The sequence below is a fragment of the Prunus mume genome, linkage group LG2 (genome assembly GCF_029339155.1).
Source record: "Prunus mume cultivar Tortuosa linkage group LG2, ASM2933915v1, whole genome shotgun sequence".
Classification (NCBI taxonomy): Eukaryota; Viridiplantae; Streptophyta; class Magnoliopsida; order Rosales; family Rosaceae; genus Prunus; species Prunus mume.
In genome coordinates this window covers 34,439,310-34,467,234 of record NC_142699.1, presented here as the reverse complement: position 1 = coordinate 34,467,234, position 27,925 = coordinate 34,439,310, and the positions used below count along the sequence as shown (strand labels likewise).

The window sequence follows — 27,925 nt, the reverse complement described above, 5'->3', positions numbered from 1 at the left end:
CTAATAATTGACCCAACTCCCATTGTCACTCTCCTCACTTTAATTAGGTGCCCTGCAGAGAATCAATCTCAAATTGAGCCATTGGAGATTGGAAAAATATTCCAACACTACGAGTTCAAAGATATAATCATCTTGTTTTAATGGATTTTGATGTGGGTTAGATTCATCGGGGTTTTATCTGATGAGATAAAGGCTAACCATCAGATTACATGCACCAGATCAAGTTTCATAAAAATAAGTTGGCTTCACATATCATCCATTTCCATGAACATAACAACAATGCATTGTCTAACGTCATTCTTTCTTGATCATCATTCCATGCGTCCAATCCTTCCAACCAATTCAGATCCCTCCGCATACCAAATGCAAAATATGGGCAGTGCCAAGAACATTATTGCCTTGCTCCTCTGCGCAAATGTAACTGCCTAAACTTCTGGCAATCTATTTCGAATGGGTATAGCGGTCCACAGTTAATTCTAAGACGATTGAGAATGATGAAACGATATACAAACTCTGTAGTATGCACTATGCAGGCTAATGGGGGATTCTATACTTATGATTAATGAAGTCAAACTTTCCTCAGGCCTTCTTTTTTCTGAAAAAGACAATAGGCCAACATTGAAACATATGTTTTTATCAGATTCACTAATGCTTACAAAGATTAGTGAGAAACAATGGGAACAACTTGGACACTCACCATTGCTTCTTTCCCTTTTTCTTCCTCTTGTTAGCACTGCCACTGTTGCTGCCACTACTACTCTTGGTGGTACCATTTCCAGATTTGGCAGATGGGCTCTCAGTGGAGGTGCCGGCACTAAAATTTTCAAACATGCCTGTTTGCACTGCATTCTGTAACCACTCAAAGAATTCTTCCTCTGTCATGTTCTCTTCCATAGATGCCGGCATCCGGCCTCCTCTTTGTCCTGAACTTGCTCCCTTTCCAGTATTATGCTTGGAGGTCACACTAGTGTTCACATGAAAACTTGGCTTGTGAGTGTTGGCTGGACATCTCATTCCCTGCAACAAAAATTAGCTTCATGTACATTTTCTTTCAACATGACAAGAACTTTGTGTGGGTGTTGGAGCAGGCATGAGTGTTTTTAAAAAGGAGAAGAGACGTCAATGAAAAACTAATGAAGAAAAAAGTTAAAATTGAATTACCTGGCATATATACCACTCAGTAGCATTATATATCTTGCTATCTGCACAAACAAATGCAGATGGAACATCTACCTGCACGTGCAACATTATTCGAAAAGGATAATCTGGTATTAGATGCATTTCAGATACTAATGGACAACAATTCTTTATCATTTTCTTCAAGGGTTTTTTTTTTCCACTAGCAAACAATGAATCATAATAGCACATGAAGATGACAACTTAGTAAGAGCAGACAATCCAAATGCACGTATATAACAAGCTTTCTCCAACATATATAAATACACATACCTTCTGCAAAAATCCAAAGAAGAAGGGTTGGGAAGATTGTTCAACCCACCCATCACCATCTTTTGCTTGATGCAAATCCTTGCAATCCTTTCAAAAGAGAAATTCCACAAAGAAAACATCAGAACCAGGTGCAAAATCTCTCATCTTTATGAAAAAGGAGCATCATGCTTAAGGAGGATTTGATGAATGCAAACTCAAAGAACATCATTAAACACTGTAAAGGTAAATGACAACCTGACACCATCGCGCTTGAGACTTTGACTTCCTAGTGAGTACCCAGACATGAAAGTTGCCACACTTATTGCAGGCAATCCGCCTAGAATCTCCAAATGGGTCCTCACCATCAGCTTCCGGGTGTGCAAATCCAGAAGGAAAGACACCGTGTCCTCCATTCTAGGAAACACATTGCAGTAAAAGCTTAGGTAAGGTGGATATGTAAACAATCTTAGAACGAGTAATGATTTACAGCCCTTAGAATTATATTGAGTTAAAACGAGCATATAATTCCTGGCAGAAGCCACATCTATGGGATGGGACCAAAATTACACGACTTTCTACAAACAATTCCAAGTTAATGACAAAGTTGAATGGAAGGAGCCCCTTGGATTTGGGGGAACCAACTGACACGGGTCACTTTCAAGCTTAATCCTCATGGTTATTGAAGAGATTGGTCAGCAGATTTCATTTTCTCACACCAATTACAACAATGCATACAAAAAGGATGTAAATTACCTTTTGTGAAGCACTTTGAAATCTACGGAAAATGTTCAGCAGTTCCTCTCTCCTTAATTCGTCATCATATGCTTTTCGCTTCAATGAATCAAGTAAAATCTAGAAAAGATAAAAACAAAAAAGGCCAATGGTACAATCAGAATGAAAAATCAAATAGATCATAGAAAAAATCTCGACGGGTATCAAAAGATCACCTCATATGCATTCTGAAGTTTCTTGAAAGCTTCAGCAGCCTTTTCATTTCCCATATTTTTATCGGGATGGACCAACATTGCCTGATAAGAAATATAACAACCTCATTCAAAGAAAGTATTTTAACATATTATACAGCATGTTATCAAGAAACAGTAGTTCTATATAAATAAACCAATCTCAGGAAAGATAAAAGTCATCATTTAATATAACGAAAATAAAATTAGATCTCAGCCTTGGCCATACAGAATACAGATCTTGAAACTTCGAAGAGAATAACATAAAAAGAAATTACAAATTAGTCAGAAAATATCCCTTTTCATGCCAATTATAGCAAACAAAAAATGGCACATACCTTTTTCCTATACTCCCGCTTCAGTAAAGAAACATCTATATTCTCAAACCGGGACAATCCCAACACTGAATAGTGATCAGTACAGTTTAGCAGCCGAACTACTTCATCTTCAGAGGTTATCTCAGAATCAGCCCCACTGGTTGAAGGTACTCCAGGGCTACGATCAGCAGAAAACCATGGCCCATTATCAGAGGATGAAGCATGCTCCTGCTCACCGTTAAAAAAGCCTGGTTGACCTTGCATTCCAGATGCTTGTTCAGGGAATCCGGTGGGTCTTCTCTGCTGATTTACATTGTTCTTTAAGAAATATATCAGACAATCACTTGAGATAAAAGATAAATTCAACCCTATAAGCAAACCCAGCCATCCAACATATGTCCAAGCACAATAAATGGAATACACAGTGGCGACGAACAGGGCAACACGCTCATGGCTCAGTGTGAATGCCAAACCTGAATGTTGAAGAATGTTAAAGCTCAGCAAGCTGTGATGAGGAAGTATGCATAATTGAAATAGATGATCTGCAGTTTTACGAGGGTAAAAGAATCACCTGCCAAGAAGATTACAAGTGCTGTTGTCCAAAAGCTTCCATAGAACCACAAGAAAATAGCTCCAGAAATAGCAACCACCAAAATCGAAAGCATGAAGCCAATGAAAAGTCCAATCAGAGCAGCGAAGACCTAGGTATTTACAATAGTTATGAGAGCATATTAACACAAAACTTAACGGATCATCTTAACCTCAATCATCAATGCACCCTTTGCAGAAAATAATTATTCCAAAAGGAACATTCAGAAAGTCTAGAAGCTCAACAAGTCATAAGCAAACAGAAAGAACCAAATAGGTGTAAAAGGACGAGGGGCCAGACACGGGTGCATTTTGTTGAAAGAAATAAGTAAGAATAATCTCAATTACAATAATGAAAAGAAGAAAAAATAATAATAAAAAGTTTCTGGTTATAATGAAGTCAGTGGTCAGCAGCAACTTAGCAGTACTAGGGCTTACCAACACAATCAGAAACTTAAACATCCCAACCATAGCAACTACTGAGAGAATGCTGCACCATATAACAGAAAAGAAGGATGTTGTCCCCATCCGGAGTAAGCTATCGATGCCCCTTACGGTACAATCCAACCAAGCCATTGATAAAAGAACCAATATGCTCCCAAACTGCATAAGCCACTTCAGAACAATGGGATATGCCTGCTCAAACTTTGTATTGACATAATCGCGAGCATTCAGTATGTTACTTTTGACAGTAAGAAACATAGGCTCATGCCTCTGCAGCCATTCACTAGCCACCTTCAAGAAGGACAATGTTGATGCCTTCAAGTTTCTAACCAATAGGCTATCTGAAAACTCTACCCGACTCAGAAAAGTTTTCATAGGCCACCATTTCAGGGAGGACCCAAATTTTCTTTTTGTATGTTTACGGCGTAAGTCACTCCGAGGTAATGACCCATTTTCTTCTCTAGTGCTTGGAGCTTCATTGTTTCCATTGCAATCTCCTGAATCACTCCCTAAAGACATTGCCTCCTCCGGACCCCGCGTTGCATCCATACCTTGCTTATCTTTCCTCAAAAGCTTTCCAGATTTTTGTTTGCTTTTATTCTCATCTCCAGGATGATTGGTTTTACTCCCACCGGCTGAAAGAGGACTGCTTGGCTGGTCACCATTTGGTAGTTCTTCTCCAGGGAACACTTTCACCTCACTTGCTTTTCCTTGCCCTTTCGTTTCCGCTAGTGTACACCCTGAATCTGTACCCTTCCTTTTGTGCTTCGATGTCTGGCGATCTACCCCATTCTTTTGTTGATTACCCTTCCGAGCCATAAGATAAAAGGCCTTGACGTACTGTTTTAAAAAAAGTCAAGCTAAACGATCTGTAGTTGATTCAAAGCAGTGATGTCATGGATGCTAGATTCTCTGTGAGAAATACAATCTGCAATTAAAAAATAAATACAATTACAAGGATGCATATATACATAAAATCAAGTTTTTGTATAGAACTACAAAACATCATTTAAATAAATAAAACTTGGATTTGTTTTTATAAATTAATTATCAAACTGAAAAATGGTAATGACAGTCATATATCAGTAAAGATCTAAGCTACCCCCATTTGCTGATAATTGGGCCTTCAATTAGAGTTGGAGTTCTACTAAGAGTAGAAGTAGTAATAACACAGTATGCAATCCTCATGCAAAAAGGGTCACCATAGATTGGTTATGGAAAACATATCAGTATTGGGGTAACCTGCATAATTGCTGAAGCAATAAGAAAAACTCAAGAATTTCAAGCCAACAAATATCCAAAAGCTCATGCAAAATAAACCCACAAAAATAGTTTCTGAGACTTACATTGTTCATTTCGCAAGAAACAAAAAGAACCCAAAAAAAATATTCTTGAGAAGAAAACGTATTACACTGTATTATAAACACCATGGTTATCGTCCATGAATTGAATTAAAAGAGAAAAATGAAAAACCCCATTTGAGATTTAAAGCCCCAAATATTTGAAAAAAAAAAAGAAGAGGAATAAAACCCATTTCCAACTATTCAGCAACGCAACATAGCAAATAAAATTCGATGAAAACAATGAAATCGAGCAGAACCCACAAATTATAATCAATGGTAGATAAGTATTTAACATTAAGATTTTTGTACGGACATACCTGGAGCAAGAAGAGATTTCTTTGTATGAAAGAGAGAGGCACACAAAGGGATTAGTGAGATAATAACAAGGATATGAAAGTGGCAGGCTTGACCAATTGGGTTCTTCTGGAAATGAAGGAGCTGACCATCAGCATGTAATACACATGTCAGAGTTTTTGGGTCTGCAAAAAGACAGAGAAACACTCATGAAGCTCTAAAGCCGAAGGAGTTTTCTGTGTCCCTCATCCAAGACGTTGAATGCAGGTCTGTTTGGCTGACTGGAATTCCTTATTCCAAATCCGGATTGGGCTTGGCCGGGCCGCAGATTATAGTTGTCATCAGGGCTCGAAAACCCACGTGTCCTTTTTTTGTTTTTTTTGGTTCTAAGCCCATTAGTTTTCTTTGACAGTCAATAAATCAATAATTTTCATTCTGTACATTTTGATTACTATGCTGCTTCTTCTTTCTTTAGGCATGTTTACGTATCAGTAATGGAGAAAGTAAAGAATTAGAGAATTTAGGAATCGGGGAAGTATTAAATCGGTATGAAAAAATCATTCTCATTAAGTTGTTTACTAAACATATGGAATTAGCAAAGGAATAGGGTTAATTTCCATTGATATTGTTTACTAATTTTCATGAATCAGAATCCAAATTAATTTGATTACTAAAATGTCATGCACATTTTCACCACAGCACATATATAATTCTCAAATTTGCTAAGGAGACCAAACTAATCCTGTAGCAAACTAGTAAGGCGGTGTAAATATGAGGAATCAATATGGTAAACAAGATGAACAGCAAGAGTCCAATTCAATGATAATTTTAATAACACCTTTGTCCAAAGCCAATTTCAAACAAAAAAATAAACTCCAATAACATCTTGGAGCGTCTTTGAACTTCTTGGCATAAGTTTTTATTTTTTTTAGGGTTTGGGGTGTTTTGGAATTATGGTAAAGTGGTAACGGTATTTTTGGAAGTTAATAAGGGAAAACATGAATGGGAATCGTATCAACTACCTCCCTCTAGTTGATCTGATACCTAATTTTGAGGGGATGTGATTACGGATTTTGAGGTAGGGCCCACTTATTTTTATCTAATTCTAATTACACTTTTACTTTTAATAAATTACTTTTTTTTTTGTCAAACTTTTTATAAATTACTTTAAAAATGATAAATAGCACAACTCTAAGACGTTACATGCATCATAGCCGTATATGTAACGCCCTACTTTAGCTAGGACACACATAAGGTGAGCAGCATTCTAGTTTTCCTTAACTACGGTGCCCCTCTCATAGGGATGTTGGTGGTGGTTATGGTCGCAATCAGAACAAAATTTATAGGGGAATGCTAACAACCTTCTCTCTAATCTTCTCCTTTGAACCTTCTCCCTTTCCCTCGTGACATGTGTCATTTTCTTTACACTTAAAACAATGTCATTAATACATCAAACAACCTACTTTTTGTTTTCCATATTTACCCTTATTTTTGTATTGACTTTAATGTTTACTTCAATTCATTCATTTTTTTTTTCCAGCTCTCTCTCTCTTCGAATAATCACAGACTTGCAGCCCCAAATACAACCCTCTATTATCATTTTGAGAGAGGCAGACCTTCACACCTAAAACAACATGACATCTCCTACAAAAAAATCAAAATCAAAATCAAAATCCATCAAAATCATTTTGTTTATTTCTCATATTAAAGTTTGCAACTTTAAGGTGAGATTTTTAAATTTGGGTTGGGCTATTGTTGTTGGTGCTTGGTAATGGTCCTCAAACCCAAATTTAGTATAATGGCCAATACTTGCCGTGGCCTTGAGGTCTTCTTACCGTAGCCAAAACTTGCAGGGGCTTGGTTTTGTTTGAAGAGAGAAAAAAAGAGGGAGAGAGAAGGAAGAGAGTATGGGGAGGTGGTGAGGAGAGGGTGGGGTGGAGATGGGTGGCGCTAAGGAGATGGTGGGGAAGATGGAGGTGCTGGGCTTTGGGGAAGAAGGTGGGGACGGCTTGAGATAGGTTTTTTTTTTTTTAAATAAAAAAATTAAATGAAAATGAAATTTTTTAATATTTTAATATTTAATAAATTAATATAATAATTTGTTACAAGTTATTAAGAAAGCTGTAAAAAAATTAATAAATTAAAGTAAAGTCAATACATCAAATAAGGGTGAATATGGAAAACAAAAGCTAGGTTGTTTGTTGTATTAATGACATTGTTTTAAGTGTAGAGAAAATGACACATGTCATAAGGAAAATAGAGAATGTCCAAAGAAAAATGTTAGAGAGAAGGTTGCTAGCATTCCTCAAATTTATATAGCGCAAACATGATATAATCAAAAGTTGTTTTAAGACTTGGGGTTAAAACACAGTCAGTCGAAAAAGATAGCAAGTTAAACTTGTCTTCCTCGACTTAAGAATTCTTCTTCAGATTTTTGGATCACAATTGATTAACGAAATAGTAAATCGCAAAACCTTCCTCAATACAATTGCTTGCACATACTCATCTTAAATACATGTCCAGAAAAGAGAGTTTTTCTTATTATTTTTATTTTTGTTTAGCAAGGGGGATTCAAAGATATGGCATGTTTCAACACAGGAAAGAGAGCTATCATTAAGCTAGTTAGTCCAAAACAGAGAGTTAAGAGAAAGTGGAACACCAAATTAGTGCTCCCATTCTCCCCACAGTTGCTGCACTAAAATATCAAGAGAAGATGTCAAAATCTCTATGTGACACAAAGACCAACTCAAATATCCAGAAGAATGCTGAAGGATAAAGTTTTCAACTATATCCATATCTAAACAGGCAATCATGCCAGAATTTGATGAACAACTTCATTCTGAAAAAATCCATTCATAACTTCATGAATCATCGAGTCTTAAATAGTTTTCGTTACAGAAATATGGGCAAGAAATAATTATGATAGGCCCCAACATTCCAGCACAATATGAAGATGGATAGGCTAAAAATAAAGTTGAAGAAAACAAAGGATGTAAAGTGAAAGAGTAAGCCAGAGCCATACACATAAGAACATAATTTACATTTCATACTTCAAATGTTGATAACTGTTGATAACTGTTGACAAACAACAATCGGCCAAACGAATAGAGATACTTAACATAGGAAATTTATGTACACAAGTTCATTACATGCAGTCCACGTCTTAACGACAGGAAAAAATCGTGCTCCGAAATGCATGTGCCGAGTACCACAATGGGAGTGTAGAGCTGTTCTTCACAGAGTACATCTCCTTCCACACACGAGTCTTGCGATAAAACACCAAAATCTGCTTATGGGTTGCTAGGAAAACATATTCACCAGTCTGACATATGGGGAAGATGCCTGGCACAAGTCCTTTGATACATCTAAGACTCACTGTATCCACCAAATGCCATTCCTCTCTCTCATATTCTCTCAACACCCAAATTCTCATCCAAGCATCTGAAATCTGGACCACAGACAAGCAACCATCGGACTCCAACAAATAAAACCTATTTCCAGACCCGCAACTCACTTTTTCGGGCAACGACATCTTCCTCCAAATGTCATAATCCAAATCAAGCACAAGAATGCAAGAACAACTGCCTGTCAACCAATGAAGAGCACCATTTGCATACACAACTTGATTCTTGTTCATGTGGGTGAACTGATCATCCTGAAACGAAACGAACTTCCTCCATTTGTTTGACTCAGAATCATACACCATACAAATAAAAGTCCCATCGGGCCTATGACCAAAAGTACGGTGATAACCAGCTAAAACAACATTAAACTTCTGGGTGGATAAATTGCAGGCCAATCCCACTAGAGTGGCCTCACCATCAGGGTAAAATCGAGTCACATGCCTTTCCCTACTCTTTGGAAGCAACTTGAACTCACGGGTCATAGGATTGCATACATAGTAAACACCCTTATCAGGTATGCTAGAGCAACACAACAGACCATTACATGAGGCTCTAACCTTAACTCTGTCCTTCAAGAAATCTAAGGAAAATTCAGAAACACCCCTCTGATTGTCAACAACAATCAGATTTGATCTTGATCCCAATGAATCAGAAACCTCAACCAATAGCATGGGGTTCTTAGCAGACGCTTCATTGTACAGATGAATGAAATACTTATCAGAAACCAATCTATACCAAAGTTTACAAACAGTTCTGCTCCTGAAAAGTGACTTAATGGGAAGTCTTGAAAGAATCTGAAGGACAACTTCGTCCGGAAAATAACCACATCTTTGGGAATTCATTATCAAATTCCAATAACCATGAACAAAATTCAGATTACCCAGTTACCTAAATCATGAAAAGGGTATGGAATTTTCTTACCAGATGGTGATTTCGAGATGGGTATTTGATCAAATTGCGTTTGATGCAAAGAGATGAAGTGGGCTTTCACTTCTGAGTTTCAAAGTTCACCACTTTTACCTTCGAAAAGGAGGAGGGAGCATCTGTGATCTCAATTTGGGGAATAGTATTATTATTATAATTATTATTATAATAATAAAAGGTAGGGATTGGAAGAAAATTAAGGATTGTACACAGGAGTAGATCCGTGGACAAAGCAAGCACATGCGCCAGGATGAAGTTTTATAAACGGTGGCGATCTAATTTAGGCTTGGTGGGCTCTTAACAAGTTGGCCAATGACAATGGGCTACATCCGAGCATAGCAGGCTGAATCCAAGTGGATATTACATAAAGTCACTGAATTTGAAACCCAACTTCTTTTTTCGCTCCAACAAAAAATAAAAACTTCTTTATTTGTTGGAAGTTGGAAGTTGGAAGACAGAAAAAAAGGAAATGAAGACATTTTTGTACGTTCCGGGTACTCAACGTGTCCCCATTATTATTTTTTGCTGAGTTCGTATTCTTTTTATTCAATAAAGGAGGAGGCAACCTTCATATTCTTGCCATTAGCATGGAGGTAAAATGTTCCGTATGAGAATTGTACAAGGACAAAAATTATAACAAGGATATTGGTAGATGTTAAGGACTTCAAGATTGCAGAACAACTTTAGGTTGCCTGAGGAACCTCAAGTAACATATGATGCTATCTTACATATAAAGACGTCCACTGACCACTACTAAGAAAGAACAGGAGAATAAGAAGTTACAACGATTTATACCTACTAACTAGGACTACTTAAGGATTAACCCTCAATTTCTCTACACAATCCTCGATCGTTACAGATGATCATTTCTCGACAGAATAGGTTTCGTCACAGGAGATAATATCTGAGAGGGAAGTCCAGATCCAGAACAACAATGCCTACATGATGTAAAGAAACTGCTAGAAATGATTACATGATGCTGAATTGAGATTATCCTGAATGGGGAACTTTGGTACTATCCGGGGGTTACAATCAGTCAAGCACACAAGACTTGTGACAAGATCAACTATAGATTCAAAGATGCCTGAAATATGTAAAAGAAAACAACCTTCATCACTATTGACCTCTACCTCTGTTGCCCTACTGAACTTTGGCATAGTTTCTTTCAGCTATGCATCTACTGTTGAAATTTACTGATGTAGCTACCGCCTCACGAGAATTTTCCTGCATTTTCAAGAATTAGTGCTTGTTTTCAACCAAATAATGAAATTCGTGATCATGATGGCGGACCATTAAATTTGATAAATTCAGTGTGGCATAACGGACTCTCCAGAATATCCTCATACGACAGTTGTTACTGGCCCTAAACCTACTTTATACATTATTCACATACTGGAAAAAGCAACATCGTCGAGATGCCTCCTTTGCTTATTTATCTATTTCCTTTTGTCAACAAACTCTTTGCGATCATATCCATATTTATTGACCTGCACCAAACAAAAATATGCAGCAATTAATTAGAGATCCTCAATAATATAGCTTCTTGTTTTTCATAAAGCTTCCCATAAGTAATGCTTTCTCATTTTATGATAATCTCAAGGAAACACACACAAAAAGAAGAAACAAAACAAAAAAGAAAGAAAGAAAGTCAAAAACATTGCTTCATGATTTTGACATGGACAATAAACAGCTTTAAGTCATACCATGTAACCATGGATCCATCGTCCATTAATCCAGTCTTGATGAGGCCTCAAATTGGAATGTTTAAACTCTAATTCCTCATTCGTGGTGCTGAAGTAGACAACATACTTTGAGCCGCTTAGAACTTTGGAAATGGTACCCTCCCACCATCCATCATTGTACAAAGTATCGACTTTCTGGAGCACTTTGAACTGAGCAACTGGTGGAAGCCGAGGTGGGCAAGGTCTAATATAACTTGCACATGTTTCTTCTCTCAAGAGCTCTGTTCCATCATCGGTTACCAGGTGCTCGTATTCCACCAGAAACTTGTCGCTTCCTATATGGTCAATTATTTTAGCAGTGTACCAAGCACCCTTGTAACCTTCCTCATCACTGCTAACCTCCACCACAGTCCCATTTTCGAAGCTTGCCCCCGATGTTCTGTTGCTGCACTTAATTTTCAATACCAACTTTCTGGACTTCATCGGTGACGTTTTCTGCAGCTCAAGATTTCACAAACTGAGTAGACATTCGAAACCAATAAATTTATAGAAGAACGATCACACAGAAATGCATAACTAGACCATACACACATGGCAGGCATTAGCAACCAGTGAATTACCATAATGGCATAATGTCAATATCAGAAATCAAATACCATAAGCCACTTTACAAAGTTGCACAAACATCAAGAAACAAAGCAAAGCATAACAGCTGACAACATGTGCAATTTAAAATTGAGTAATGATTTCAAACCATTTTCCTTAGTTGCCTGCCTGAGACATATTTGCTTGAAAATATATATACAATATAATAATTGAATGTCAACCACAACCACTTGCAGCAAGAATCTACATACACATATAACAAATTATATAATGTCATTGCACTCTTATTATAGCATTTCTATCTACCAGAAAACACCATAAGGATATAAAAAGGAAACTAAAATAGACTTGAAACGCATCAATTCCAGAGTGAACTTAAAAAATTTCATAAAGAAATTAAAACCCAGCACCAGAAGCACAAACATAAAACTAAAAGCACCAAAGTTTCACCAGGGAAAAAACAAACCCAAGAAAGAACCCATCAAGCAAGAACATAGAAAACAAGTTTAAATTTTTTTATAAAAAAAAAAAAAAAAAATTTAAATAAACCTCTTCTTGAAAGACAGGGACCCAAGAGTCATCTTCCCACTCTCTATGCAGCCTCAAATTAAACTGCTGACACTGAAATTCTTGACCATGGAACGCAACCAAGTACTTGGAATTCTCCAAAATTTCCCTGACAGTCCCGCGAGACCACCCTTTATCTCTATAGGCGTCGACGTCGTCACCGACTTTGAAGAACTCGTAGAGCTCTTTGGGCGGCATAGGCCTGGCATTGCGCAATTCGACAATCTCGGTTAGGGTTTTTGAGCCGTCGGCGTTGGGGTTGGTTAGCGTTTGGTGCTGGACCAACATGTGGGCCTTGTCCTTAAATACAGGACGGAGCACCGTGGCTGGGTAGTAGGGTCCGGTGGAGCCATGGCCTGGCCTTGTGACCTCCACTTGGTCTCCCTTGTTGAAAGGGATCTGCGACATTGGGAAATTGGAAACCCTAGGAGGGAGGGAGAATAATATTATAAAATGGAGGTAACGGGAACTGGCGGGAGAGGGAGGTGGTGTGATCTATGTTGCAACGGACACTCCACTAAGTCCATATTTATTATAAAATTCACATATCAAATTTCAGATAAAATTTTCATATAAGTTTTTTATTTGCCACGTGTCCAAATTTATTATAAAATTCACATCTCACTCATCATACAATTGAAATAGTTATTCATTCATCATATAATTGAAATATTCTCGATCCTCATAGTCCAACACAATCGAGTATAAGGATGACTTAATCATTGGCGAAGGCAGTTTCATCGGATCATGACGTGGGGGAGTATTTTCCTTCAAATGATGTAATAGTACCATTAGTTTCGGCATGAAACGCACTGTTGGAACCGATTGCATGCATTGTTCACTTGAGAAGCCATGTATAATGGTTTTCCTCTTTTTTTGTTTTTCCTTGAATAATCTATTAAAAATTGGAAATTGGAAATGCAAGAAAATACAAATAAAAAATTGACATTAAATTGAATAAAGCGGAAATATTTTTTTTTTACCTCGTCGCCAAGATTTTGACATCTTCAAACATTTTTCCATACCCTTCTACTTTAATGGAAGAGGTCATTTGTATTTTTACACAAATGGAAATTTGTAGTAGAAAATGTGGTGTGGAAAGTGAAAAATATTTGAAGAAGATGAATTTGCATGAAGATTTGGTGTGAAAAGTGAATAATATTGATAGGTATTTATAGAAAAAAAATTCCATAATTTTTTGAATTTTTTTAGTCGGAAAATGGGCAGTTGTTGGATTGGATGACATTTTTGGATCGAAGCCTCCAGAAGAAGACACGTGGCTTGTAGCTGTTGGTTTTTAGCATCGTTGACATCAGTAGCCCGAAGGCAAGACGGGCCAAATCTCCCCGTGGGCTTGCCTGGGCTCATGGGTCCCACGCCTTGCTTAGTAAAATAAATGGAAGAAAATTATTGCATGCATCATATGATATGTTCTTATAATTTATTCACATAATAAACTATTCTTAGATCTAATCATCTGACCGTTCTTAAGAATTTTGCTTCCAGATGATTGCAACCCAAGTTTCATGCTATGTTTGTAGTTTTTTACGTTATGATTTTGACATAGTTAACTACTTTAAACTGTGAAATTGTCAAATTGCCCTTTAAAGTTTATAGTTTGAATTTTAGGTCTTTCTCTAAAATCTAAAAGTTAAACCCAAACCTAAGCGAATCAATCTTCAATTGGATTATTTGCTGCCTAATTTATTTTTTTGTTTTTGAAAAATGAATATTTTAATTATAAGGAGTATAAGGAAACAGACACACTGCCTTGACTAACTTGCTTAACCTACAACTCATCTCTGTATAATTATAACGAGTCATTCTATATTGAGGGCATTATTTAAGACCCTTAGATAAGGCCCTGTCTCTTAACCGTTTGATCAAACTAACTAATTTAATCCAACGGCTAATCTTGATCTAATAATTAAGAAATAAGGCCTTTAGATAGAGCATCTTCAACCGATGTGTCAAACGTGTCACATAGACATTTAATAGCTATAAATAACATCTCATATCACTCCAACCGATGTGTCAAAGCTGATGTGGAATGAAGGCTAGAGGTTGAAATGTTATTTTTGACATCCCAAAAGCAAGATGTCAAATGAATATTTTATTATTTTTTCTTTTCTTTTCTTTTTAACTAAAAATGAATCAACACTAAAATGTAATAAAATAATAATTTAATTTGACTTATCGGGTGGAGTGTAAAGCTGTGTAAGATGTCAAATTGCCACATCAACCATCAAATTTAAATTTGATGTTTAGTATTTGACATCTCCCTTGGAGATGCTCCAACTGATGTGTCAAAAGTGCCACATAAACCTTTAACGGTTAGAAATAACATCTCACATCACTCAAACTGATGTGTCAAAAGTGCCACATCAACATTTAACGGTTAGAAATAACATCTCACATCACTCCAACTGATGTGTCAAAGCTGATGTGAAATGAAGGCTGGAGGTTGATATGTTATTTTTGACATCCCAAAAGCAAGATGTCAAATGAATATTTTATTATTTTTAAAAGATAGCTAGATGTTACTTTCATTTATTATTTTCCTTTTTTTTATTTTATTTTCTTCTTTATCTTAAATGATTGACTGTTACAATAATTATTTATTTGACATATCGGGTGAAATGTAAAATTGTGTAAATATCAAATTGCTACATCAACCATTAAATTTAAATTTGATGTTTGATATTTGACATCTCCAAGGAGCTTAAATTCTACGATAAGAGCAATGCTAATACTCCAGCCCAAAGTTTTGTGGATTTAGCTGAGTTGGGCCTTTTTGTTTTCAGGCCTAGTCATTTAAATCATCAACCAAACAGTGTGGTAAAAATAAAATAAAAACAATAAAAAATACTTTCCAAGAAATTCAGGTCAGGGCTCTTACCTTTTTTATTTGTCAAAGTTAAGAAGATGAAGGGAAAAAAACTCACATACACGGAATTGAAGCCAGGTTACCTGACCACTCCCTTTTTATGAAATTGCAAAGCACATCTGAAATTTGGTACAAATCATTATTGAAAACGTCAATCACCCTCCACCTTTTCACTAGTCTTCAAAGGAATAATTTGAGAAAGGAAAAAGTGAATATAAAAAAGAAGGGATAAAAATAAAATGAAACAACCCTAAGCAAAGAGAAGAAGAGGCATCCATGCATGTTAGCATGTCACCCAAAGCAGGAAAAAGGGGTGGAAGAAATGGGGCCAGTGCTGGCAATACCCAACACAAAATAGCTATAGTGGGATATGAGGGAAATCATGAGATTTTCCCCATCAACTTCTCCTCACTACTTTAATTTTTTGTTGTCATGGAGAAGGTTAAAAGGAATTTAGCTTTTCAATGCCCACTTGTGAACATCATCATTTTATGCTACAAGTCACCACCACCTTCTTTCTGACCTCCTTTTAGTACTCAAAAGCTGTAAATTTATTTATTTATTTAAAATAAAATAACAACTAGGGCAGGCAACAATTCAATTAGTACCAACTTTACCTAAATGCACCCCTACCTTGCCCATTACAAGGAAGGTCCCCCTAGGGACCTTTAAACCAACAAATCAAAATACGTAGAAAATACTCAAAGGAAAATTCTGAAATCAAATACAAGTATCTGAAAGTACGTAGTATGATCGTTTTTAAGCGTCCGCTACTTGATTAGTTTCTCTATAAGCATGAGATAATAAGTATTGTCGGAAATCTTGTAAGAGTTGCCAAAGGCCATACGTTTTCATTTCTATTATTATTCAACCCACCTTTTATTCTATTATTTCACCCAAAATGTAGAAATTGAGGGACCTAATTTGTTTGAAAAGTACAAGTTAGAAATTTCACCCTAAAGATTGCACAATGTGCGCAAAAACAACAACTAGAATTGGACACAAACTACAGAAACATCATTTTCGCGACACATGAAATTGAAATAAAGCACAAACATTTGCGCAAGAATGATTGACTAATTGGTCTGGCAACCTAAGCCATTATGTGGTCTACAAGGCATGCAAAATTTTCAATACGATGCTGACATATGTTCCAAATTTAGCATGGGAATCTTGATCAATAATATATGCCAAGTTAAAAACCCCCCATTTTCACCCCACAGACAGGTTGGTAAAAACTTTTTTACCTAACAAGTGTCATGATTTAAGCATTAGTTAGTTCTAGCTGTACCTTGGTAGGTAGGACATGCACTTAACATATTCTTCGGTCAATCAATTTTTATTTTTATTTTTGAATTTCTGAATATTAATTTATTAACTTTTTTAAAATTACATTGGAGGAAATCAAACCCTAATCGCTTGACCTAACCCAAACTCGAAGATTGCTTAGTATCTGCAACCCTAAATTTGGGTGAGAGGCCATCAGCTTTTGTATGAAGCAGAAACTTTCTGTGGCACAGAAAAGTCTTTAGAGAAGAAAAAGGAGAAAGCGGTCTCCACTCTTCAATAATAATAATGATACAGTGGATAGATATATTTTGTACATTGGAGCAGAGCAGTCACGAGTTCAACTCTTCTTACAGAGATTGAGAGAAAATATATTCTCCTACTTTCTCAGCCAACAACATATAAAACAACGAAACTGATGCCTCTCTCTCTCCTCTCTTCTCTCTCTTCTCTCTCTTTCTGCAACAGCATATTTCTGCACATCCAATAATACAATATTGAAATTGATGGTTCTTTTAACAGAACAATAGTAACAGCAGAGGAGGCTAGTAGCAGTAAGTGATAATAATAAATACATATTAGGGTAATTTGCATTTTTATTCTTTTTCTATATAATGACATGGAGGACCACACACACAATCAGCATTTCCCTGACGCAAGTCGAATTTAATTGCATGAACCAAGCTTTGAGTTGAGATAGTGTTTGTTGCAAACAGGTCCTTGAGTTTGATGGAAATTTGCTATGGTGGGCTTCATATAATTAACTTCATCAAATAATTGTGGAACAGCTCAGGAGGGATAGACAAGGAAGGAGAAGATGAGTTGGGCGGCAACAAGGAGAAACGCTGGCCAAGCTCTACATGAGATAATTCTCACACAGAGCTTTGACCAAAACTACAAACAAAGACAACAGACCCGGCGTGACATCTTACAAGGTCAAGAAAAGGTCTTACAAGGTCAAGAAAGAAAGAAAAGAATTCGACGAAAGACGAAACGAAACGAAAAAAAAAAAAGAATGAAAAAGCTCAGCTAGGATAGCACCCAGTTCACATCAACCATCACCAAACAACATCACAAAGCTCCAGCTCTGATCGCTTTCAGAGCTTCCATTTCGGCCTCTGCTTTCAAGCAGACCTCCTGAAAAAAAAAATTACAAAACACAGAACATATATGAATTATCAACTCGTGTGATGACATTTTAGATTGTTACATGAAAATGGTAGGGTTGAAACTTGAAAATGAAAAAAAGGGCGCATTCTAAAACGAGCTTTGGTTTGGATTTTTCATACCTCGCTGTGGAAATTTGTGTCTGGCTTTCATCTTTGATGAGATGTTGAAAAACTCCCACATCGAGAGATTATGAAGAGAGGGGGAAGAAAGGGAAAATATTTATGTGGAAAAAAAAGTGAGGAAACGGCGAGTGTTTATAAAGGAGTGGGACTGGCAGTGGGCTGACAGCGACACGTCCAAGGCCCAGAAAGAATGTAAACGGAGCGGTGACGTCAGCCCAGAGCGACCTCTGCCCGCCGTGTGGCTGCCCGGGCTGCCCGGCCGACCGTTGGGGGTGAAAAATAATGAAAAGGGGTAAGTAAATAACAGTCAGTCAATAAGCCAAAATGTGCTTGGCCCAAATATTATTATTACCCCCACACTCTGGAGAGTCGTGTCCGTACCATCAAACAGGGACCATCTCTGAGCTCTTCGTGGTCCACGTGGCATGTTGTGTACCGTTGGGCCATGGGGGTCGAGTCCCCGTGGGGTTCTCAAATTTTGAGATTTCTGTGGCGATAAATTAATAAACTTTCTTTTTGTTTTTGGTTTTTTTTAACCCCCAAGTACGGCAGACTTAAAATTTAATAATTTGTTTAATATTTTTTAAAGAATAAAAAACAGCCTGCTTAGAGGCCGGGAACATTGACTATTATTAACGAAAGCCAGCTGGCTTAGCTATGAATCATCAAACATTAATGTTATTTTACCAAGGACAATGATCCCTGTTTACAATGTAAAAACTATGCATAGAGAGTTAGTATTGCATGTATATTATAGTTACATTTCACATTTGTGTGTACAAAAATATGTATGAACATTCATGTTGCCGACAAAATTTGCGCATGAATTTCACATTTCAACTTTTACATGTAACTTTTATATGAAAGACGCATAAAGTGAATCTCATTTGTACTTTTTTTTTATAAAAAAATTTCTTATCGAGATGGACGATAATATATTAAACTCACATACACAACACGAATGTTAGGATTCGAACCATAACCTTTTCTAGAAAAATAATTGCTCCAAATCACTACATTAATGGTCATTTGCCAACACATTTGTGTTTTAAACTGCAAACAGAGAGAATCTCTGATTCTATATAGACACAGAAATATATTGGAGGTAAGTGCCATCTCTAGGTCGAAGTATAAAAGCAAATACAAAGACGGGGAACAGGGAATCTTGTTAACTGCAAGAAACCTTAAAATTCACTATATTTTATTATTCGACTTCAAAAATATGTTTGCTCACTTCTCAGTCTAATTCATATTTATGAACTAAATGCAATTTTTTTTCTATAAAAAATTATAGAGGGTTGTGGGAAATGAGCCTCGAGGGCGTGCGGGGAAGGGGTAGCATTAGAATCACAGTCTCCCAAGATATATATGGTCAAAGTAAAGGGACGAGATCACCTTCCCCAGTATTCCTTGGCCTGCGTTCTCTAATATTTTGTTAATATTGAATTATTAATTAATTAATTTAAATTTTGTTTTTAATCACAAGGAGGTTTGGCTCCTCCCAGCTTTGGGAGATCCTTACTGGCTTGTTTCTTTGTAAAGCTGGCGGCAACTATGAGTCTATGTATTTGATTTGCTCACAAGTCCCACGTATCTAATTTTGAGATCAGAAGTCAAGTGCATATGCCCTAAAATTTTGAGCTCAACTTCTGCTTATTGCAGTGAATCTCTCTCTCTCTCTCTCTCTCTCTCTCTCTCTCTCTCTCTTGTGTGCTGTATTGATGAGCTGCCTCTAAACTAGTCTATAAGGGCGGCAGCTGCAGGATATGGTTGACCTCTTCCACCACCATTGCTTCAATTCTTGTTAACATATATCCATATATTTTCTGTCTTGGCTTTTGTCCCACCTCATGATCCATTGCCATACCTCTCTCATTGGGGGGTTTTTTTTTCCTTTAAAAAGTTAATATCCTCAGTCTGAATATTTTATGATTAGTGGTACTAAAATTAGGCACATTAATTGGTACAAGAAATAGATATTGTTGTAGCACAGAGCAGGTTAATGTGTACTGATATAAAATGAATGAATGAATGGAGCAGCTGCAAAATGCAATAGAACTTCAAGATATTTCATGAACAGCTCAGCTTGTCTTGCGCAGATGGGGAAGGTGATGTGACCTATGCATGACTAGGTTGAAGCTGTATATTACACGGTAGTTATTTTGATGTTGCTTAGAAAAAACCGTGTGGAGTTTTAACACAAAAAGCCTCGATAATATTAATAGTAGAACCATTCATTATATCTTGTATTTTACTTAGTTAAGTTTCCGATGTAAGACTTATATTCTTCAACATGTTTATGTCAAAGCAATCAAATGATTTAGTAATTTATGATTTTCTTTATTTTTACTAGAACGATTTATGATTCCATTAAAACTTGAAATTAGATGATGGAATTATTGAAATGCAATGTGAAGTGGTTTATATTTTAGGAATCTCTCAATTGAAGCTTCTTTCTGTATATATCGATCTATAAACGATGAAGATCAGTACTGTATATAAGTACCATGTAGACAAATCACGGGACTATTTTTTTTTTTTTTTGGTCAATAATCACAGGACTACTAAGACACAAGTTGGATGAAGAACCAAGTACCTAGATGCACAACAACACTTAACACTATATAGCTATATAGTGGAAGGCAGAGTAGGCTTTTGTTCCATGAGGTGACTTGATAGTTATTCATTACCAAATGAGGAATCCAATCATGTTCGATTTGGGGATAAAGCAGAGCCTTGAAGACACGTCCTAGGGGGAACTATTTGGGTATAGTTTTTTTTTTCTTCTTTGCTTCTTTGGGAAGAGAGAGAGAGAGACGCATTTGCATGGGTTTTGGTCCTTTGTAAAAGGAGAAGATAGAAAGGAACAAAGCAGAACCAGCCCTGCAAAGATTCTGCAGAGACGCACAGAGTGTGCGTGTGAATTATTTGAACTTCTCTCCACTGAGAATTCGCAGGCAAAATAGTGACATCCATTTCGTTTTCATTTTTACAGTGTTTGCTTGTGCAGATTCCTTATAAAGTATTGATCCAGAAAGAAAATCGGAAGAGGAACTCTTAATAGTTGCATATTTATCACAAAACATGTTGTGGATAAGTTATTATTACCTGATTTGATACAACTTATCCAACTTTTTAAGACTTATTTAATCACTTCAAGAGAAACAAGTGTGCTAAAAATAAAGGAACAAACCCTTTCTCAGAGTCTTAGATCATACGCCATTCATACACCATAGTCACTCACTCCCCTCCATTTCTGAACAACTCTTTCTTGAATTGTGTTTAGGTATTAGGATGGCTCCATTCGTAAGTGGACCCTTCTATGTTTGATGCTTTTCCAAGTTCGAATCCCTCTTACCACGTTAATAATAAATATAAATAAACAATTTAGATCCTCTTTTTTTTTAATGAGAAACAATTTAGATCCTTTTATTATATTAAAAAAAAAGAGCAATATGTTAAGCTTCATATAGGTTATAATGTTTTAAAAAGCACCCAAAATAAATTTAGGAGGTTCATCAAACTAAATACACACGTCTCTTGTAATATAAAGCATAACAACATCATTAGTGAAAAGACGAATACTAATGAAACCATCCAATGGCAAAACCATCCTTCAGACTAGGGTGGGCTCTAACCTAATGCAAGTTCATTGACAATTAGAAACTTTGTGCTATTTTTTTTGAATTTCACCACATTAAGTGGAAATTAGCCGACAAATGCAGTAATTCAATCACACATAATAAACCTAAAAATCATGACTCAAATAACGAATAAATAATGTGATATGGTAATGGACTTGTAGATGAACTGGTTAAGAGCATTTACGCATACTTGAGCTGGATATGGTGCATTCGGCTTTTTTCTCTTTTTGGTGGTTAGGCATACTTACACGGGTTGGGCCTTCATGGCTTTTTCCTGAGTTTAATTGGGTTGTACTGGCCCATTAGCTTCATTTTAAGGCCTCAAGGCCCAACCAAGAATCTAACGAAACAATGAAACACCTCCACGCTCCATCCGTCATTGGTAGTCGCAATCGCGAACTCGCGTGCACTCAAGTTATACTCGAGCTGCCACCCTCCATTCAAATTCCGTGACGACGTAGTTAACTGCGTCTGCCACGTGGACGACTTATACGGGTTCATACGATTACCCAATAGGCCTTCTTATATCATTTCAAACGTAATAAATTAATAATTTATGCTCAGTCCAATTGTTTGGGCACTGATTTCAAGTAGAAATGGCGGCAGTAGCTCTGTTCGTCTCGGCGACGAAGCTCGCCGGACTGCTGGTTACGGTCACAGTTGCCGCCAATGCTTTCTCTTTCTCACGTTTCTGGAAGAAGAATCTGCGGCCGTTCCAATCGCCGATCGATGAGTCCGACGAGACTCTTGCCGACTTCAATCTCGGCGGTACTGTAATTTTTCCCAACCTGCTCACACCGTAACCCTAGTTCTAATCATTTTGCTTTATAATCTGCACAAACTTGAAGTTTTGCTTGTTTATTTGTGGATTAAGTTTAGGTGAAGAAGCTTAAATTTTGTGGATTAAGTTACGAACAGCAATTTTCTCCTTCTAATTTTTGGCGAGTTAGCTAATACTGGCATTGCTTTGTATTATGCTTCGTGTTCAATGAGGTTGTGGTGGCTCATAGTTAATGACAGCCATAAGCTCTACTGGCCGCTGATTTTTACTGATAATACATGGTTAATATGCTCCTCCTCACTAATGACATCTTATCTTATCTTATCTTATCTTATCTTATCACTTTCCTTTTTTATTTTGTAATTTCTTTGTCATTAGAATTAAAGACAGTTGGTGCTGTGCTTATGTTCATCCATATTTGTGGAACTTAACCACCCAAACATTCACTAATTATGAGTCTGCTCTCTTTTTTTTTTTTTTTGTGTGGGTGAAATGGAGGTTGAGGCTTGAGTTTGGTCACTAAAAAAACAAATCGAAAATTGAAATATATCCCGAAGTTGAGGGAACCATTCTATATAAGATATATAATATGTTGTCATGCCAACTGTACTTAACTATTCTGCTTGAGTGGGGTTCAAATAGAGTGAGACTTGGTTGATCAGATTTTCAGAACTCAGAAGCACTTTTTTTTGGGGATTTGTTTATCATAAAAGTATTCCGTTATGTGATTATTTGCAGAAGGGGAAGATGAGTTTTTCTTCGGGTTGGCAACAGCTCCAGCACACGTCGAAGACAGGCTAAATGATGCTTGGCTCCAGTTTGCAGAAGAAGATCCTGATGACAAATCAGAGTCACAGGGGGAACTGCTAACCACAGATGCTATAACGGGTTCTGCTAGTGGTGATGGTGGATCTCAGCCAGTTTCCTTATCAGGAAAAGCTACGAAAACAGATACAAAAAGGAAGCCTCTTAAGATAGCTATGGAAGCCATGATTAGAGGGTATGAGAAGTACATTGAAGGAAACGGAGGAGAAGAAGAAGAAGTAGAAAAACCTGTCCCAGACGAAGATTGCCATCATAATGTAGCTGCATGGCACAACGTTCTGCACCCGTAAGCCTCACTTTTCAAACTTGATGACTTGAAATTTAATTATACTTCAAAACATGTCATGCTTATTTCTGGCTCTCATTCTGCTCTGAAATTTATCGATTTCACATTACTGATGTTGTCTTGTGGGTAATGGATTCTTGAATTGATCTCAGTGAAGAGAGGCTAAGGTTTTGGTCTGATCCTGATACAGAACTAAAACTGGCTAAAGATACTGGGATCAGTGTCTTCCGAATGGGAATAGATTGGTCGCGAATTATGCCAAAAGAGCCGCTCAATGGTTTAAAGGAAAGTGTAAGTCTGATGGTTACTGTTTATGCACTTTCTAAGCATTTGGTACACAATGATGCTTTTGGGGGAAATTTAGATACGCATAGAAATCAGGAATGATGCAGGATTTTCTTACCATATAGGGTTCATCCTTGTGTAACCTTTTCATAAAGATATAATGTTGACAAGTTAATGAATATTTGCATTGATGATCTTTTCAGGTTAATACGCTGTGTTGGTTCATTTTAAATGGATTATCATTATAAGTTTGACTGAATTCAGATGTATCTCCTTTCTTTAGGTTAATTATGCAGCATTGGAGCGATATAAGTGGATCATCAACAGAGTTCATTCATATGGAATGAAGGTGATGTTGACTCTGTTCCATCACTCATTGCCACCATGGGCTGGCGAGTATGGAGGGTGGAAAATGGAAAAAACGGTTGATTATTTCATGGATTTTACAAAGTGAGTCTTCCTTTCAGTGGTAGAGTTTCCACCAGTTCTTCTGGGGTTCTGATTTCTTTCACTGCTTTCTAGGCTGTCTAGATTATGCTAGTGCTTATCCTGTTTTCTTGTCATGTAGCATTTCTTCTTTCCTTCCTTTTATTTTTTCTTCCTTAAATTTTGATTCTTTGATTCATTCTTTTTTCAGGCTTGTTGCTGACAGTGTGTCAGATATGATAGACTATTGGGTAACATTTAATGAGCCTCATGTCTTCTGCATGCTTACTTATTGTGCGGGTGCTTGGCCTGGTGGTCATCCTGACATGCTGGAGGTTGCCACTTCTGCTCTACCAACTGGTGTTTTCCAACAGGCCATGCATTGGATGGCCATTGCACACACAAAGGCCTATGAATATATCCATGAACAAAGGTTTCTCTGCCTCATATAAGCTCTGGGAAAGAACAATTGTTTAAAGAATATAACAAGCGTGATCCTGTGTTCTGATTGCCTAATTAATTGACTACTTTATAATGCCTTAGTCCTTTCTGCTAGCGATGGTTCTGCGACTTCTTTATTTTATCATTAATTTATATCCTAAAGTTAATTACTTGACTGAACTTTTTGTTTTATCTTCTTCAGTTCCTCATCAAAACCAGTAGTTGGAGTGGCACACCATGTCTCATTTATGCGACCGTATGGTCTCTTTGATGTTGCTGCTGTTTCACTGGCTAACTCCTTGACTCTGTACCCATATGTGGATAGTATTTCTGACAAGCTGGATTTTATAGGCATAAACTACTATGGACAGGTTTCCTCACCTCTCTTAGCAAGTAAACTGACAGTCTTTTGCTGCCATCTCCTATATATAGAGCAAGACGAGTCAACTGTAACATTAATCTTCTGCCCTTCAGGAAGTGGTATGTGGTGCTGGACTGAAGCAAGTAGAGACTGATGAGTATAGTGAATCTGGACGTGGGGTATATCCAGATGGCTTGTACCGCGTGCTGCTTCAATTCCATGAAAGATATAAACATCTAAATGTACCCTTCATGATTACTGAAAATGGGGTATCTGATGAGACCGATTTGATCCGTCGGCCATATCTGCTAGAGCATTTGCTCGCTGTTTATGCAGCAAAGATCATGGTTTGATTCTCCATTGCACTTTTCAATTGTTCTTTAATTAAATATACCTTTATTTGGCAATGATGGGTGTTATAAGTTCCTACATTTGACTTGTAGGGTGTACCTGTGCTTGGGTACCTGTTTTGGACTATTTCTGATAACTGGGAGTGGGCAGATGGGTATGGTCCCAAGTTTGGACTTGTAGCAGTTGATCGTGCCAATAGTCTTGCCCGTATTCCACGTCCTTCATACCATCTATTTACTAAGGTCAACGTTTTTCTCCTTTCCTGCTCAAGTTTCTTTCCCTATTCTGCTTGTTCCCCCGAAACACAGCCCTGATTGTGCTCTTGGTTAAAAGTTTGAGAGTATGTTTTCATTTCAGGTGGCGACAACGGGTAAAATTACACGGGATGACCGTGAAGGTGCGTGGAATGAGCTCCAAAAAGCTGCTAGAGCGAAAAAAACACGACCATTTTATCGGCAAGTTAATAAACAGGGTCTGATGTACGCAGGTAAACCATGAAGCTTAATATTGTTTTGGTTTCAAGTTACTGTCTCTTTCCTCAATTTCATATTTTGTTGTCCACTATTTTCCTGTTCTTTGTGTCTTCAATGGAGACGATGGATGAATTTGCACAAGTAATCCATTAATAAACTTTTTTCTATCCAAATATCCACACCGAAAAGAACATCTTGGGGGCAATATCTGAGCCTCTAGGTACCACTGGAAGCCGGTTTTACGAAAAGTTTTTCCCTAGGTTCTTCTAAAGCTTGAAATTAGAGCAAGCTCACCATGCAATTACATCAGTCCTCAGATTGGTAGGTGAATGAAGCTACCCAAGAAAGGAGAGGGCCACCTGGATATGGACCCTCCTTCCGCACCATAAAATACTGCAACTCTCAAGAACCTTGAAACTTGTCTTGTGCATGAAAAAGTTCACTTATTCTCCATTTGTGATGGTGCTCATCTTTTATTTTTTGTTTTTTATTTTCTGATATTCTATTGATTAATGGATATCTTTTACTTTTCATATTATTATAACAGGAGGCCTGGATGAACCGATACAGCGACCCTTTGTTGAAAGAGATTGGCGATTTGGTCACTATGAGATGGAAGGTCTTCAGGACCCCTTAAGTCGCTTCTCTAGATTCATTCTCCGGCCCTTCTCCCTCATAAGGAAACCTAAAAAACACTACTCGTTTTCCAGTGAGTCGAAAACTAAGAACCCTGCTGCAATGGAGGAGTATCTTTTGTGATTCTCCCTTAATTTTGGGCCAACACTCTTTATATCATCAACTTTTCATAGATTGGTTCCTGTAATGGACATAAATTTCATTAGACATTAGTTGAAAATAAGAACTATAGATTTCTGTAGTGACCCAACTAGAGAAATTAATCACGTATGTGTAAGGAATTACTATTTGTCTATGTTGCACGGATACTCCTAATTGGAGGGGTATGCTCGTATAGTCCGATACAAAATTTCGTTTGTTGTTGGGATTTAGGTGCAATGGCTAAAAAACTTACATGGAACGGGATAAGATGTTTTCTTATTCTAAAATAATACAATGACACGTGAAAAAATTATCCTACGTATCATTACGTTATTAGTCAAAAATAGCAAAAAAAATGTTATTCCCTTTACTTGAGAGTTTCTCTTGTGCAAGGGGCATATTTATGATGGGCTATGAATTTGATGAAATCTTCAGGTCCATTTATTTCATATTCATGACTCGTTCTTATCAATCTAGATTTTTTATTTTTTTGGCCGAAAAAATGGAATAATTAATAAATTATCAATCTAGATTGGACCCAAGCTGTAGTTGACGTGATCAGTTTCCTGAACCCCATGTCAATTGTGTTGGGGGGACCTTTTCTAAATGACGCCTTTGATTATGAATTCAAGGCCACAACGTGAAGGACTAGGGCGTATAAGGGAGGGACCCAACAAATCGTTTTCATGCGTTTGAAGAAAAATAATAATAATAGGGAAAATGAAAGGGCGAAATCTTGGTCAACAAATATATACCAACGAATTCGTGGAAATTTTGAATAAAAATGAATTATTTTGCATATATGATGTCGTTCACACCCCACACATTTCGTTTTAGTTTTATTTTCCTGTTGGAGCAACGTAATTCCTCATTTTGAATGTGTGTGTTCTAGAAAGAAATTGATGGAGCAATGTCACATATCATGCAAATTCGATTGGTGACGGGAAGACTTGAGAAAAATACTTGGACAATTTATATTAGATAATGGAGAGCACGTGTGGCTCGGTATTTGGTCGCTCGTCACTATCAAAACTCACCATACATCGAGTATTTAATTGAAAATCAATTAATAATAAATGAAGAGACACTAAACATTATATATTGTAACACAAGTCTTTAAAATGCTAATGTGGACTAGATCATTGATTAACTGCAACCATATACTTAAATATATAGTGCATATTATTAATTCGATAATTTAATAACATGCCTAAATTCTAATAAATGAATATTTCATTTCTAGCATACTA

At 36.9% G+C, this 27,925-nt stretch overlaps 4 protein-coding genes and 1 long non-coding RNA gene across 6 annotated transcripts; 1 reads left to right on the top strand and 4 right to left on the bottom strand.

Annotated features, from left to right (window-relative positions):
* Positions 1-205: 205 nt before the first annotated feature.
* Positions 206-5,642, bottom strand: LOC103323220 (Chaperone DnaJ-domain superfamily protein). Of its 2 annotated transcripts, XM_008225199.2 has the most exons (11): positions 5,400-5,642; positions 3,734-4,667; positions 3,279-3,408; positions 2,729-3,180; positions 2,376-2,456; positions 2,182-2,280; positions 1,684-1,842; positions 1,450-1,536; positions 1,162-1,233; positions 698-1,017; positions 206-595 (listed from the first exon to the last, which is right to left on the bottom strand). In XM_008225199.2, coding segments are annotated over exons 2-11 (2,226 nt in total). In that variant the 5' UTR covers positions 4,559-4,667; positions 5,400-5,642; the 3' UTR covers positions 206-594. The 2 variants fall into 2 exon arrangements, with proteins under 2 accessions (XP_008223421.2, XP_008223420.2); XM_008225198.2 differs by having other exon boundaries at positions 529-1,017.
* Positions 5,643-8,395: 2,753 nt separating this feature from the next.
* On the bottom strand, positions 8,396-9,931 carry LOC103323221 (F-box family protein). Its single transcript, XM_008225200.3, has one exon. The coding sequence runs from the start codon at positions 9,620-9,622 to the stop codon at positions 8,540-8,542; it is 1,083 nt and encodes a 360-aa protein (XP_008223422.2). The 5' UTR covers positions 9,623-9,931; the 3' UTR covers positions 8,396-8,539.
* A 424-nt stretch (positions 9,932-10,355) lies between these two features.
* Positions 10,356-13,046, bottom strand: LOC103323261 (protein AGENET DOMAIN (AGD)-CONTAINING P1). The gene is made up of 3 exons (XM_089046552.1): positions 12,542-13,046; positions 11,408-11,881; positions 10,356-11,191 (listed from the first exon to the last, which is right to left on the bottom strand). Exons 1-3 carry the CDS (start codon positions 12,965-12,967, stop codon positions 11,141-11,143), a joined length of 951 nt encoding a protein of 316 aa, XP_088902678.1. The 5' UTR covers positions 12,968-13,046; the 3' UTR covers positions 10,356-11,140.
* A 3,927-nt stretch (positions 13,047-16,973) lies between these two features.
* Positions 16,974-18,159, bottom strand: LOC103323222 (uncharacterized). Its single transcript, XR_513520.2, has 2 exons — positions 18,023-18,159; positions 16,974-17,870 (listed from the first exon to the last, which is right to left on the bottom strand). It is a non-coding gene; the product is annotated as an uncharacterized LOC103323222 (long non-coding RNA).
* Positions 18,160-22,047: 3,888 nt separating this feature from the next.
* SFR2 (Glycosyl hydrolase superfamily protein) lies at positions 22,048-26,891 on the top strand. The gene is made up of 10 exons (XM_008225201.3): positions 22,048-22,437; positions 23,189-23,561; positions 23,714-23,852; positions 24,130-24,296; positions 24,484-24,705; positions 24,916-25,084; positions 25,188-25,421; positions 25,518-25,667; positions 25,783-25,912; positions 26,446-26,891. Exons 1-10 carry the CDS (start codon positions 22,266-22,268, stop codon positions 26,655-26,657), a joined length of 1,968 nt encoding a protein of 655 aa, XP_008223423.2. The 5' UTR covers positions 22,048-22,265; the 3' UTR covers positions 26,658-26,891.
* The last annotated feature ends 1,034 nt before the right edge of the window (positions 26,892-27,925 follow it).

Bases quoted from the DNA above. Each gene is read 5' to 3' on its own strand.
- LOC103323261 (XM_089046552.1), bottom strand. From the start codon at position 12,967: ATGTCGCAGATCCCTTTCAACAAGGGAGACCAAGTGGAGGTCACAAGG. The intron at 11,882-12,541 runs GTTTATTTAAAT...CTTGAGCTGCAG, and splicing joins TCCCTGTCTTTCAAGAAGAG to AAAACGTCACCGATGAAGTC. The intron at 11,192-11,407 runs GTATGACTTAAA...TGTTTGGTGCAG, and splicing joins GATGGATCCATGGTTACATG to GTCAATAAATATGGATATGA.
- LOC103323221 (XM_008225200.3), bottom strand. From the start codon at position 9,622: ATGAATTCCCAAAGATGTGGTTATTTTCCGGACGAAGTTGTCCTTCAG.
- LOC103323220 (XM_008225198.2), bottom strand. From the start codon at position 4,558: ATGGCTCGGAAGGGTAATCAACAAAAGAATGGGGTAGATCGCCAGACA. The intron at 1,537-1,683 runs GTTGTCATTTAC...CTCTTTTGAAAG, and splicing joins CTCAAGCGCGATGGTGTCAG to GATTGCAAGGATTTGCATCA. The intron at 1,234-1,449 runs GTATGTGTATTT...TTGCACGTGCAG, and splicing joins TCTTTGGATTTTTGCAGAAG to GTAGATGTTCCATCTGCATT.
- SFR2 (XM_008225201.3), top strand. From the start codon at position 22,266: ATGGCGGCAGTAGCTCTGTTCGTCTCGGCGACGAAGCTCGCCGGACTG. The intron at 24,297-24,483 runs GTGAGTCTTCCT...TTCTTTTTTCAG, and splicing joins TATTTCATGGATTTTACAAA to GCTTGTTGCTGACAGTGTGT. The intron at 25,422-25,517 runs GTTTGATTCTCC...TTTGACTTGTAG, and splicing joins TTTATGCAGCAAAGATCATG to GGTGTACCTGTGCTTGGGTA.